This window comes from Rhineura floridana, chromosome 10 (assembly GCF_030035675.1).
Source record: "Rhineura floridana isolate rRhiFlo1 chromosome 10, rRhiFlo1.hap2, whole genome shotgun sequence".
NCBI classification, from domain to species: domain Eukaryota; kingdom Metazoa; phylum Chordata; class Lepidosauria; order Squamata; family Rhineuridae; genus Rhineura; species Rhineura floridana.
In genome coordinates, this window is record NC_084489.1 from 5,961,253 (window position 1) to 5,975,243 (window position 13,991).

The 13,991-nt window shown below is 40.9% G+C and overlaps 1 protein-coding gene across 9 annotated transcripts in view; it reads left to right on the forward strand.

Moving 5' to 3' along the window:
* TPK1 (thiamin pyrophosphokinase 1) overlaps nt 1-13,991 on the forward strand; it is a 443,206-nt gene that overhangs the window by 273,884 nt on the left and 155,331 nt on the right. For 8 of the 9 annotated variants that reach the window (XM_061586509.1, XM_061586513.1, XM_061586514.1 and 5 more), the window contains one exon: nt 6,746-6,892. The exons of the other annotated variant lie outside the window; for it this stretch is intronic. In XM_061586509.1, the coding sequence (XP_061442493.1) occupies nt 6,746-6,892 (147 nt within the window). The remainder of the gene's footprint in view (nt 1-6,745; nt 6,893-13,991) is intronic. 9 annotated transcript variants of the gene reach the window in all.

The following is a 13,991-nucleotide window of genomic DNA, read 5'->3' on the forward strand; positions in this document are numbered from 1 at the left end:
CATCCATTTGTTTTTCTGTTGCCCCAAAATCTTTCATCTGTTTTGCAGCCACTTCTTCTGCCCTACATATATTCACTGCACGCTCAAGGATTAAATCACTCTCTCTCAGTAACTTGGCTCTCAGTCTGTCTGTCTGAATGCCACACACTATGCAATCCTTAATAAGAGAATCACACAGCTCCCCAAATTCACAGGTCTGAGCCAAAAGCTTCAACTCAGTCACATATTGGTCTATACTTTCTCCTTCACTCTGTATTCTAGTGAAGAACTTGTGCCTTTCATAAGTAACATTTCTTCTGGGCACACAATAAGCTTCAAATTTATTCATCAAAACTTGAATGTTATATTTATCTGCATCATCATAAAACTGAAAAGTATTAAATACCTCTCTTGCTTCTTCACCTGCCACATGCAGAAATAATGCTGACTGGAGTCTCTCATCTTTCTTATCTGCTCCACTTGCAATGTGGTACAATTCAAACCCTTGCTTCCATCTTCTCCAGTTCTCTGCTGCATTTCCTTCAAACACCAACTTTCCTGGAGGCTGCAACTGGTCCATTCTTCACTGCCTTATGTTTTTAGGTAGTCTTCTGACACCATGTAATATTTGCAAGAGTTGAAATGAACCACAAATACTCGTTAGAAGGAACAAACTTTACTTAACAGTCTGTTGCAGCATAACCAAGAGCTCTGCTTTCGTTTTCCTACTAGTCCCTCTCCCAACTGATTCCCCCATACAACTATATCTAATTCACTTGAGTCCCTACTCACATTTTATTTATTTATTTATTTGTTTCATTTTTAGACCGCCCATAGCTAGTAGCTCTCTGGGCAGTGTACAAAACAGATTAAAAATACAATATTATAATAAAATCAATCACATATATCAACAACAATATTAAAATAAAATGTAGACAAACATTAACATTAAAAACATTAAAAAGCCTGGGAGTACAGCCAGGTCTTAACCTGGCGCCTAAAAGAAAGCACTGTAGGCACCAGGCGTATCTCTTCAGGTAAGCTGTTCCACACATTACACTCTTCTCTCTTGTATCTTAACACATGACTACCAACTCTTGCCCTCTGAAGGTCTCCTGTCCCCAGAACAACTCCAGTGCCCCTTATGCCTGCAACTGCCTCTCAGAACAGTTCTATGATGGCACCACACTTACTTCCTTCAAATCCCTTATAAAAAGCCAATCAAGCTTTTTGAATAACCCCAATACTCAGCCAAAGTGTGTGTAATTGAAGTAATCACATATTCTTGCCCTGTTTTTCCCTGCTTTCATTTTCTCTTCCTCCTCTGTTGTTTATTTGTTATTATTACTAGTAGCAATAGTAGAAATTCAATTTATTAGTTGCTTGCCACATAAAGTCCACAAGTGACATAAAAAAATTAAGATAATAAAGCATAACATAAAATCAGAAAAGAAATTACAAAAAACCTACTATCAAAACACAGCAAAATCGTAATAATCCATCAAATGCTTGGGAGAAGAGGTAATTAATGAAAGAGCTAAGTGGACCTCATGGAAGAGAGCATTCCACAAGCATCAGACCACAGCTAAGACCCTCTCCCTTGTCACCACCCACCAAACCTCCCTTGGAGGGAGCACCCAGAGGAGGGCCTCAGATGAGAGCCTGACATTCATTCCTTAGTGAATCATGGGGTCTGTACTAGAACCTTAAGCATCTCTTTTCCTGCCTAATTAAAAATGGTCATGCTTTTTGTTGAAACCCCAATCCAGAAGACTGGGAACACAACAGAAAAAGAAAAGGACAGACAAAAGATTATCCTATGCACTAAAATCCACTCTGAGTAGCACTAACCCATAATCTCAGTCGCCATGGAGAATGGATCTCTCCTCCGGGTCTTTCCCTCAAGATCCATTTCTTTGGACTTCTCCTGCGCCCATCCTTCTTCTCACCCACATTTATTTATTTATGTATTGGCTACTGTAAATTGTAAATTGTATTGTTTTATTGATGTATTTTGATGTATTGATGTATTTTATTGATGTATTTTTGTATTTGTGTTTTTCTGTAAGCCGCCTTGAGGGCCTTTTGGCTGAAAGGCAGGGTAGAAATAAACAACAACAATAATAATGATGATGATGATGAAGATTGAAGGGTCCATATTTAGACAATTTATATACCATTATATTTGAGGGAGATGGGTTTAGCTTAGCTTCAAACATAATAAAGAACAAATACCAAAAAAATCTAGAAAAAATCCACAGTATAGAACTCCACAATTAACAACTGAACAGGGCTCCACGAGCTAGAGGGAGCCCCAGCTGACGAAGCGTCAAGGCGAGTTAAGCAGCAGAGCGAGTTCGGCAGCAGGGCGAGGAGGCCAGGGCCCCCCACTCTGCCCTTCTGTTCCCTGACCTCAACTAAACCAGTCTCCAACCTATTGACGTAATAAACCTTAAACAAAACTATGCAGGTAAGAAGCCAGCAGGCGTGTGGGGGCTTTCCAGTGTTTTGCACCGCCTGCAGCATGTACGACTATCTGCCTGTTGGACAGAAGTCGTGGGTGTGCTCTCGGTGCAATGAGCTCCTGGCTCTCCGGGAATGACTTCATTTCCTTGAGGCCAAGGCGGCAGACCTGGAAAAGCTGAGAGAGGCAGAGAGGTGTGTGGAGGAGGCCTTCAGGGACGTTATAGCTGTGTCCCACTCCAGCGATGATAGCTCTCCTGCTATCATGGAGAACGATGGTCTCGGGGAAGGAGAGCATCCAGTTGAGGAAGAGGGAAACGATCCCTTAGAAGGGACCCATTCCTTGGGGGATGAGCAGCTATCCTCTCGTGCCGAGGATATATCTCCAGGGGGTGGAGGGATCCTTGTAGTGGGTGATTCGATAATTAGGAACATAGACAGTGGGGTGTGTGATGGGCGTGTAGACCGCAAGGTGTTTTGCCTGCCTGGTGCGAAGGTTGCGGATAGATAGTTTGGTAGACAGTGCTGGGGAGGAGTCAGTGGTCGTGGTGCACGTTGGCACCAACGACATGGGGAAATGCAGCCGTGAGGTCCTGGAAGCAAAATTTAGGTTGCTAGGTAGGATGCTGAAAGCCAGGACCTCCAAGGTGGCTTTCTGTGAAATGCTACCGGTTCCATGCGCAGGACCAGCCAGACAGGCCCAGCTTTGCAGTCTCAATGCGTGGATGAGACGATGGTGTCGGGTGGAAGGGTTTAGATTTGTTAGGCACTGGGGAACATTTTGGGACAAGCCGGGCCTGTACAAAAGGGACAGGCTCCACTTGAACCAGAATGGAACCAGACTGCTGGCACTTAAAATTAAAAAGGTAGCAGAGCAGCTTTTAAACTGACTGAGGGGGGAAACCCGACAGGAGCTGAGAAAGGTCCAGTTCGGAATAAACCTCCCCCCTGGGATAAAAACCAAAGAAATGATGAAATTTTAAAAGGGGTAGGCCTAGAAGTAGGCATTGTGAGAGCAGGGGCACAGGATATAAATTCAGAAGAGCAAAATTACCACAGGCCAAACCACAAGTGCCAAAGACACTTGAAGAGAGACACTGCTTACAAGTGCCTGTACGCTAATGCTAGGAGCCTGCGAACCAAGATGGGAGAACTGGAGTGCTTGGTCTTAGAGGAGAGCATTGATATAGTGAGCATAACAGAGACCTGGTGGAATGGAGAAAACCAGTGGGATATGGTTATCCCTGGATATAAACTGTATCGGAAGGACAGGGAAGGACGTATTGGTGGCGGAGTCGCTCTATACGTGAAAGAAGGCATTGAATCCAGCAAGCTCGAAACCCCAAAAGAGGCAGACTCCTCCACAGAATCGTTGTGGGTGGTGATACCATGCCCCAGGAGGGACTTAATACTGGGAACGATCTATCGTCCCCCTGATCAAAATGCTCAGGGAGACCTGGAGATGAGATATGAAATTGAGGAAGCATCCAAACTAGGAAATGTGGTAGTAATGGGTGACTTCAACTACCCAGACATAGACTGGCCGCATATGTGTTCCAGTCATGACAAAGAAGCAAAGTTTCTAGATATTCTAAATGACTATTCCCTAGACCAGTTGGTTATGGAACCGACCAGAGGGATGGCAACCCTGGACTTAATTCTCTGTGGGGACCGGGACCTGGTGCGAGATGTAAGTGTTGTTGAACCGATTGGGAGCAGTGACCACAGTGCTATTAAATTAAACATACATGTAAACTGCCAATTGCCAAGAAAATCCAACACGGTCACATTTGACTTCAAAAGAGGAAACTTCACAAAAATGAGGGGATTGGTAAAAAAGCTGAAAAACAAAGTCCAGAGGATCACATCACTCGAAAATGTTTGGAAGTTGTTTAAAAACCCTATATTAGAAGCTCAACTGGAGTGCATACCGCAGATCAGAAAAGGTACCGCCAGGGCCAAGAAGATGCCAGCATGGTTAACGAGCAAAGTCAAGGAAGCTCTTAGAGGCAAAAAGTCTTCCTTCAGAAAATGGAAGTCTTGTCCGAATGAAGAAAATGAAAAAGAACACAAACTCTGGCAAAAGAAATGCATGAAGACAATAAGGGATGCTAAAAAAGAATTTGAGGAGCACATTGCTAAGAACATAAAAACCAACAACAAAAAATTCTATAAATACATTCAAAGCAGGAGACCATCTAGGGAGGCGATTGGACCCTTGGATGATAAGGGAGTCAAAGGTGTACTAAAGAACTATCAGGAGATTGCAGAGAAGCTAAATGAATTCTTTGCATCTGTCTTCACAGTGGAAGATATAGGGCAGATCCCTGAACCTGAACTAACATTTGCAGGAAGGGATTCTGAGGAACTGAGACAAATAGTGGTAACGAGAGAGGAAGTTCTAAGCTTAATGGACAATATAAAAACTGACAAATCACCGGGCCCGGATGGCATCCACCCGAGAGTTCTCAAAGAACTCAAAGGTGAAATTGCTGATCTGCTAACTAAAATATGTAACTTGTCCCTCGGGTCCTCCTCCGTGCCTGAGGACTGGAAAGTGGCAAATGTAACGCCAATCTTCAAAAAGGGATCCAGAGGGGATCCCGGAAATTACAGGCCAGTTAGCTTAACTTCTGTCCCTGGAAAACTGGTAGAAAGTATGATTAAAGCTAGATTAACTAAGCACATAGAAGAACAAGCCTTGCTGAAGCAGAGCCAGCATGGCTTCTGCAAGGGAAAGTCCTGTCTCAGTAACCTATTAGAATTCTTTGAGAGTGTCAACAAGCATATAGATAGAGGTGATCCAGTGGACATAGTGTACTTAGACTTTCAAAAAGCGTTTGACAAGGTACCTCACCAAAGACTTCTGAGGAAGCTTAGCAGTCATGGAATAAGAGGAGAGGTCCTCTTGTGGATAAGGAATTGGTTAAGAAGTAGAAAGCAGAGAGTAGGAATAAACGGACAGTTCTCCCAATGGAGGGCTGTAGAAAGTGGAGTCCCTCAAGGATCGGTATTGGGACCTGTACTTTTCAACTTGTTTATTAATGACCTAGAATTAGGAGTGAGCAGTCAAGTGGCCAAGTTTGCTGACGACACTAAATTGTTCAGGGTTGTTAAAACAAAAAGGGATTGGGAAGAGCTCCAAAAAGATCTCTCCAAACTGAGTGAATGGGCAGAAAAATGGCAAATGCAATTCAATATAAACAAGTGTAAAATTATGCATATTGGAGCAAAACATCTTAATTTCACATATACGCTCATGGGGTCTGAACTGGCGGTGACCGACCAGGAGAGAGACCTCGGGTTTGTAGTGGACAGCACGATGAAAATGTCGACCCAGTGTGCGGCAGCTGTGAAAAAGGCAAATTCCATGCTAGGGATAATTAGGAAAGGTATTGAAAATAAAACAGCCAATATCATAATGCCGTTGTATAAATCTATGGTGCGGCCGCATTTGGAATACTGTGTACACTTCTGGTCGCCTCATCTCAAAAAGGATATTCTAGAGTTGGAAAAGGTTCAGAAGAGGGCAACCAGAATGATCAAGGGGATGGAGCGACTCCCTTACGAGGAAAGGTTGCAGCATTTGGGGCTTTTTAGTTTAGAGAAAAGGCGGGTCAGAGGAGACATGATAGAAGTGTATAAAATTATGCATGGCATTGAGAAAGTGGATAGAGAAAAGTTCTTCTCCCTCTCTCATAATACTAGAACTCGTGGACATTCAAAGAAGCTGAATGTTGGAAGATTCAGGGCAGACAAAAGGAAGTACTTCTTTACTCAGCGCATAGTTAAATTATGGAATTTGCTCCCACAAGATGCAGTAATGGCCACCAGCTTGGACGGCTTTAAAAGAAGATTAGACAAATTCATGGAGGACAGGGCTATCAATGGCTACTAGCCATGATGGCTGTGCTCTGCCACCCTAGTCAGAGGCAGCATGTTTCTGAAAATCAGTTGCCGGAAGCCTCAGGAGGGGAGAGTGTTCTTGCACTCGGGTCCTGCTTGCGGGCTTCCCCCAGGCACCTGGTTGGCCACTGTGAGAACAGGATGCTGGACTAGATGGGCCACTGGCCTGATCCAGCAGGCTCTTCTTATGTTCTTATGTTCTTATGGCATACTCTTAAGTATCAGAATAAAGATTCCACATGAAAATCAAGTGTAATAATACAATGAAAATTCCTCATCCCCTTAAACTATATTTCTGCACTGAGTCCGTACATGTGTGTGTGTTTCATCTGAAGGAAACGTGCAAAAGATGATCTCTCAGTTATATTTACCAATCTTTGTTTTGTGCTTCTTATAGATTGACATGATTGTAACTTTGGGTGGACTTGGAGGTCGCTTTGACCAGATCATGGCATCTGTGGAGACTCTCTTTCATGCAACTGAGATAACACCCTTTCCCATCATAGTTATTCAAGAGTGTTCCCTGATATACTTACTTCAACCTGTAAGTAAAATGAAGCATTTTTTCTTTAAAAAAAACACTGAAGGGACAGATTTTGCTAGTCTGATACAAATTCTATCGCCTTCAGTAGGAATTATGACTCTTCCAGTTTATGAATCAATATATATGGTCAAATGCACCTAGTGTTTTGTTTCTGTCTATTCAGGTTTACAACCAAGTTATTGATTCAGGAATAAACCATCAAAGAGCATGAGTCAGCCAAGTAATTTTTCAGTCCCAATAATTTCAGTGAAAGAGATTAACATTCTGTTTAATTCTTCCATTAAAATCAGATGGACTTTAAAACCAGATTGTCCTATACAACCCTTTGTCTTTACTCCTTAATTTAAAATCAGACGTTAAAGTCAGCCAGCTTTCCTAACAGTTGCGTCTCTGCTGCCTGCCCCAGGTTGGTAGACTAGAATCAAAACTTCAAGAAAGGAGCTGGCCACACTAGGGTGCCATACGTTCATTCTTTCAACTACTTATTTTTGTGGAGCTTGCCAAAATGATTGGCCATTACAGTGTTACAATATGTTTTTGAACAGTTCTCTTGCTTTCTCTCATTTGAGAGAACTGCTGAACAGACAGTGGACTGGTTGTGTCTGATTCTGTCCCCACCCACCCTCACCTCCTGGATACTACCCTAGCTGTCACTAGGGATGGGGTTCGCTACACTGTCTGATTCTCTTCTGTTTTTCAGTTTCTCAAATGGGCTGCAAGTTCCTATTCGCTATAAACTGTGTTCCGCCAGTAAGCGCGATTCTTGGTTCTTCCTTTTTTTTCATTTTTTTGTCCATAACATTACACAATTTTTCCATTATTCCTTATGCTGCTATATATTTATATAATGTACACAGCAGCAACAAAAATAATTACATAAATAATTATATAATTATAGCCACAGATTTAAAAAAATTTACAGTGTCACTAATAGCGGCAAACGTATGCAAAGAGTGGAAGCCTATTTGACAATGAGACAAACTTGTGGATTATCCCAGAATTCCATACCAATTTTGCAAACATTCTACACCATCCATAGGTGTAACCCCACATTGTCTCTCCAGACCTGCCTCCATTCACAAATCATCCCTACATCAAATATACTAATAACAAACTGAGCTACTAAATTTTGACAGCGATGTAGCTAAAACTGGGCTACTAAGAAACCCAAGGGATGTATGAATTTGCTTGGGGGAACAAAGTTTGCAGAAGCAGAAGAAAAGTTTCATGAAAGAAAACCTAAGGGGCAAAAATCCCACAAAAACACTCCATTGAAGGCTAATTGTGCTCACTACCCATAGTTGGAGAGTAGCAATAGAAAAGAAAAATGGAGCATGGTGGGTGAAGAGAGTGGAATACTCTGCTTCGAAGAAGTGGCAGGTTGGAACCCCGAGCAGGAGCACTCCTTTCAGGAGGAAGGATGCACAGCAACATTTTGTTGCAGATCCCACTTGTGCAATATGGTTGCTGACCAGTAGGGTTGCCAGATGTCCAGTTTTTGGCCAGAGACTCCAGAGTTTTGGAGTCCTCTCTGGGTCTCTGGGTGAGTCAGCTTAATCTCCGGATTCTCAACTTTCATTTAAAAATAAATTAAGTTTCTAGGTCAGCTTCTTTTCCCAACTAGTGGGCCACCAGATGTTATTGGACCACAACTCCCATCAGCCTCAGCCAGCATTGGCAATGGTCAGGAAAGATGGGAATTGTGATCTAACAATATCTGGTGGCCCTCTAGTTGGGAAACGCTAGGTGGTCTGATTCACGAGATATACACCAAAATGTCAGCCGCCCCCTTCCCCACAAATTCAGTGAAATGATCTCTTAGCTGGCTGCTCTAATCCCACCCTTTCAGGTTTGTAGCCAATAAGTGAAGTCAGGGTTGTAATTGACAAGGAATATCTGGGCCTCCAGGCAGTACCTACACTGCATTGCAAATGTAGAAAACTGTTGTTTTTTCCTGTTTATCAGAAAATCTCATAAATTGAGTAAGTATATACCTTTCAGCAGTTACAAAAATCTTTTTTTCTCTTGTGTGTAGGAGTCAAACAAGTTTAAATTCTCCTGGGTTGTTGAAGAGGGCACTGTTTTGAAAACCATCCCAATATGAAGCTTTAAACCAATACTACTTTTCTGGGAGTAAAGCTGCAATACTAATGCAATACTAATACTAACCCTAACCCAGAGTAAACCCCACTGAATTCAATAGGACTTACTTTTGAGTAGACATGATTAGGATTGTGCTGTAAATTAATGGGACGTTTGAGTGAGCATAGCAAAGGATTGTGCTTGTGTTGTAAATCTTTCTCTCCCCCTCCAATCCTATTTTAATGCAATCAGGCAAGGCTTAACATAGGTATCACTGTTTTCATTATGTAGGAAACTAATACCGACATTGTTTTTTTTAAAAAAAAAATCTGCAATGACCAATTGGTTTTGACAATAAACAATTATATTGTCTTAAAATACTGCTCTTAAAATACTTGAAATAAACAAATCACCAGGAACAGATGGCATACCAATAGAGTTGCTACAAGCTACTGAGACTGAATCTGTCCAAATTTTGACAAAAATTTGTCAACAAATATGGAAAACTAAACAATGGCCCACAGACTGGAAGTATTCAATATATATCCCAATTTCAAAGAAAGGGGGTCCCAGGGAATGCAGTAATTATTGAACTATTGCCTTCATATCCCATGCAAGTAAAGTAATGCTCAAGATTCTACAACAAAGGCTCTTACCATATATAGAGCGAGAAATACCAGATGTTCAAGCTGGATTTAGAAAGGGAAGAGGTACCAGAGATCATATCGCAAACATACGTTGGATAATGGAACGGACCAAGGAATTTCAGAAGAAAATCACCCTGTGCTTTATAGATTACAGCAAAGCCTTTGACTGTGTAGATCATGAAAAACTATGGAATGCTTTAAAAGAAATGGGGGTGCCACAGCTCCTGATAGTCCTGATGTACAGCCAGCATTAGTGCTAATTTAGAGTTAAAATAAAAGTAGGGAAACATTCCATAGGAAAAATTGATTAAAACAGTTAAGACACATAGATGAAATTAGTATGAATCCTGGTTGCAATTCTGTGCCTAACTTTTTATGCAAATGTTCCCTTGGCTTTAGTGGGATTTAACTGTGCACAACTGATAGCAGGGATGCATTCTAGAAGTACTAAGGCTGCAATCCTGTACACAGTAACCTCAAAGTGAGTCCCATTAAACATACTGGGAATGACTTCAGAGTAAAGATGCAGAGGATCAAGTAAGCCCCAGTTTTTGAAGCTGTAATTTCTGATGTATTTTCTGGTTATATATTCATGAATATTTCTACTTGCTGCATGTGGCTATAGCTACATGGTAATCTAGATAGATCACAAACATACAGCTAAGCTTTGTGCCAAGTGAAACCTCCCAGAATGAAACAAAACCCTCTCCCGGTAAATTATATGTTAGGTTCACAAAACAGTATTCATCATTCCCCACAACCCAACTTCTCCCCACCCTCCACAGTTATATTTAGAAATGTATGGAATATGCTTCTTAGTTTTTTCCAGGCACATCTTATTCAGGAAAGAAAGAACATTTTAACTTGTTTCATTATATACCTAATAATGTGTTTCCAATAAATGAACATGTATTTTGAAGAGGAAGTTAGTAAACATAATGTTGTAACTTTTCGGTATAAAGGAATAAAATGGATGGTTGGAAAGGTGGGCCTTGAGTGCAAGTTATAAGTCACGTAGAAGCAGAAACCTGCACTACTCTTTTATTACTGTTCCAGGAAAAACAAGATAATGATATCTACTCCTTGTTATGCGCCTCTTCATTTAAATGATTATACCCCTGCCAAATTGATCAATGCTTATATTGCTTTTAAAAGGTGGCTCCATTTCATCAAAAAGTGTTACGGGTTTGGAGTTGAGATGGATGATTTCTGTGAGTCCCCTTCCAGCCTCTCATTTGGAACCCTGCACCTGGAGGTGGGCTCTGCAGTGGAGAAACCTGTTCCTGGTCAGATGATTCTCTTTTGTTAATCTAATTGAGTGCCAGGTGGGTTAATGGGACTATCAAGTGCCCATTAACTGGTGAATGGGCCAGGGAGATCCCATTGTTATTGAAACTCTTCAGGAGAGCCTCCCCTTCTCCTGGGGCCTAGGAGAGGCTTGTGTTTTGAGTTGAGTCTAAGGAAAGGCTGGAAACTGGTGACAGGCAGAGAGGTTGGTTCCCTGCACCATGGCTTTAGGGTGTCTCCTGTGAGCCTGATGAAAAAGCAAGATCTACTGGACTGCTGAAGCTTTGAATCCCTCCATCTTAAGCTCAGGTTGGAATGTGTGTAAATAAATTAACCATATTTCATAAAGATACCACAGTCTCTGCTGACCTTCTTTCCAAGGAAACCAAACCCTGGGTAAATGCAGGGACCTGCATTTTCTTACTGCTCGGAGATTGGGGTGGTGTGCAACAATATTTAATTTGTCAGTTATTTTGCATGAGATACAGTAAACTACAGATTTTGCTAAGGGTTATGACAGTAGTTTTCAAGCTTTCTATATTTAGGGCAAACCTTTCCATATTGTGTGCTGAGGATTCTGCGGCATGTGTTTGGCAGGACACATGCAGCCCCACAATTCCTCTGCATGAACCGAGAGTGAGATGAGACCTAAAACACAGAGACATTCTCCTGCTTCTGTGCATTCTACGAGAGTTTTGGCAGCAACAGTCAAGCTATTGTACAGGGAAGATTATCCACCTTTACAGACACATGTTATAAACCACTGGATTGGAAGAACAAATAGTCCCTTATTGCTTTGCAAGTTCTATGATTCTGATATTGCCAGAATGTGTTTTTCTGCCCAATCTGGTGCAATGTTGTTCAAAAGCAAGTTCTATTTGACTTCAGTTAGGGTTGCTTCCGCTGCATCCTTTGTTTGTTTAATGTACTAATTATGGTCTGTCTGTGGTAGGGACAGAATGATCTGTCTCAGTTTCTCATTTTTCTAATTTTAAATTTGGTTCTCCACATTTCTGCAGCAATTTCTGCTTTTTTAAAAAAAACTCATGAAAATTCTTCAGCATTTTATTGCGAATTTTCCCTAATAAATACATTTTGTATGCAGTTTTGACTAATGTACACATTTTTGCAAGCAATTTATCCTAATATAATTTTGTTGTTTTGCCAATATATTCATTTTGTGCACACTTTCCCCTCATGTATGATTTTTTGTAAACTTTACTTTGCTGGAGAGCTGCATCACAAAATTCAGAAAAGTGCAAATTTTGAAGGATTGCTATGTTTCGGTTTTCATATTATTTCAGAAAGTGCACATTAGATAAATTTGTCTTTAAAGGTGAACTGAATTGACTTTCTTCCCCATCCCTAATCTGTGCATACCTGGTATCACCTGTTCACTGATAAATCCCTATGAAACTTTGCATAAGAAACAGAATTACAGAATTATAGCACAATCCAGTACACACTTATCTGGGAGTGAGTGCCATTGAATCCAGTGGAGCTTACTTCTGAGTAGACATGTATTGGATTGCAGCCTTAGTAAAGCTTAAAGAGCTTTAAGGAATGTCTTAAAAAAAAGGTTTTTTTCTACTTAATTTTTCCTACTTGTGTTTTGATCAGTTTTTGTATTTCAGCCGTTGAGGCATAATTCGTTGTGGCATAATTCAGCTAATGCAAAATACTTTTAAAACTGCTAAAGCAAAGCCCTTCCACACATTTACACGCTAACTGCGCATTATAGTGTTCGCAGTTAGTACAGAATGCTGCAGCAAGAGGTCTTCTGTATCTTTAAAAGTTGTGCAGGGGGAAGGGAGAATTCCACCTTGTGGTTTTTCCCATTACAGAGTTGCAAGAACACCTGCACTTGGCTGACTTTCTCTTCTCCTAAAGATACAGGATCAGTCTCAGGCCATGAGCCTGGCAACCCTAATACCATTACATCAGGTAATCTCCAGTACAAGGGACAGCACTTACTTTCTTATCTCAGCTACTTTGTTTAATAATTAGAAGGGAGCCAGAAGCTTTCAGCACAGCATTTTTCTCCAAAAATTGGGTTGAGGAGGTGGGCAGAAAAAGAGGGAGAAAATAGTTGGACATTTTCAGGGGAGAGAGCTTAGCTGGACAAGTGGGAGGGGCAATCTTGGCTCAGCTTTATTAATAATATTGCCCTTTAAATTAGGGACACATCTATATCTCCCACAACAAGATGACAAATTTTCTGGGCCTCAGGCAAATTCAATACTTAACAAATAGGATCTTGTAAGAATCAGGGACATGTAGTGTGCCCAGGACAGTGCGAGATGGGAGACTTTATCAGAAAACGGTAGAGGTTTCATTTCAAGTTATATTTGGCCTCGAAGAGTGTGCTTTAAGTTGTTGAGTAGATAATTATATAGAAGACTGTTCCAATCAAGCGGTGTGTAACTTTATGCCAATAATTTCAAAGTCATTATCTATAGGGTTTATGCAAGAGCTTGTTCAATATCATCAGCTCACTGATTAATAGGCTTACACTATATATTGTGATAATCATTATATAGCTTGAAAGCCTTTGTGCTTAAATCAAAAGAGAAATTTCAATCATGATTCTTTGAATTGTATATGGGAGTATAAATTTCTGCTTTATCATTTGAAAGTACCTTCTGATTATACTACATCAGTTAATTTTTTTGTGGTGGGCAGGATTTATCTTGGAAGATATTTTTAAAAATCGATGTTAGAGGAAGGAAAAACACACTAATGTTATTTAGCAGTTATACAATGCTTTACAGCATTCAGAGCATTCTGCACCTGGCAATCCTGACAACAACCTTGTGAGTTAGTTTAGCAGAGAGATACTGGATTACCTTGAGGCCACCCAATTAATTCACTGTTGAGGTAAGATGCGAGTCAAGGATTTTTTAAATTCATGCTCTATTGCAACAGAATAGCCAAGAGAGACTGAGCTATTGTGTGCATCTCACCTCTTCCATGAAGCCACTAAGCATCTGTAGGCAACCCACCATCTCAGTTTCTGCAATAAAGGGATGATACTTAGCTTATAGGGTTTTTGCAAAGATTATTGCGATAATGTATTTGATGAA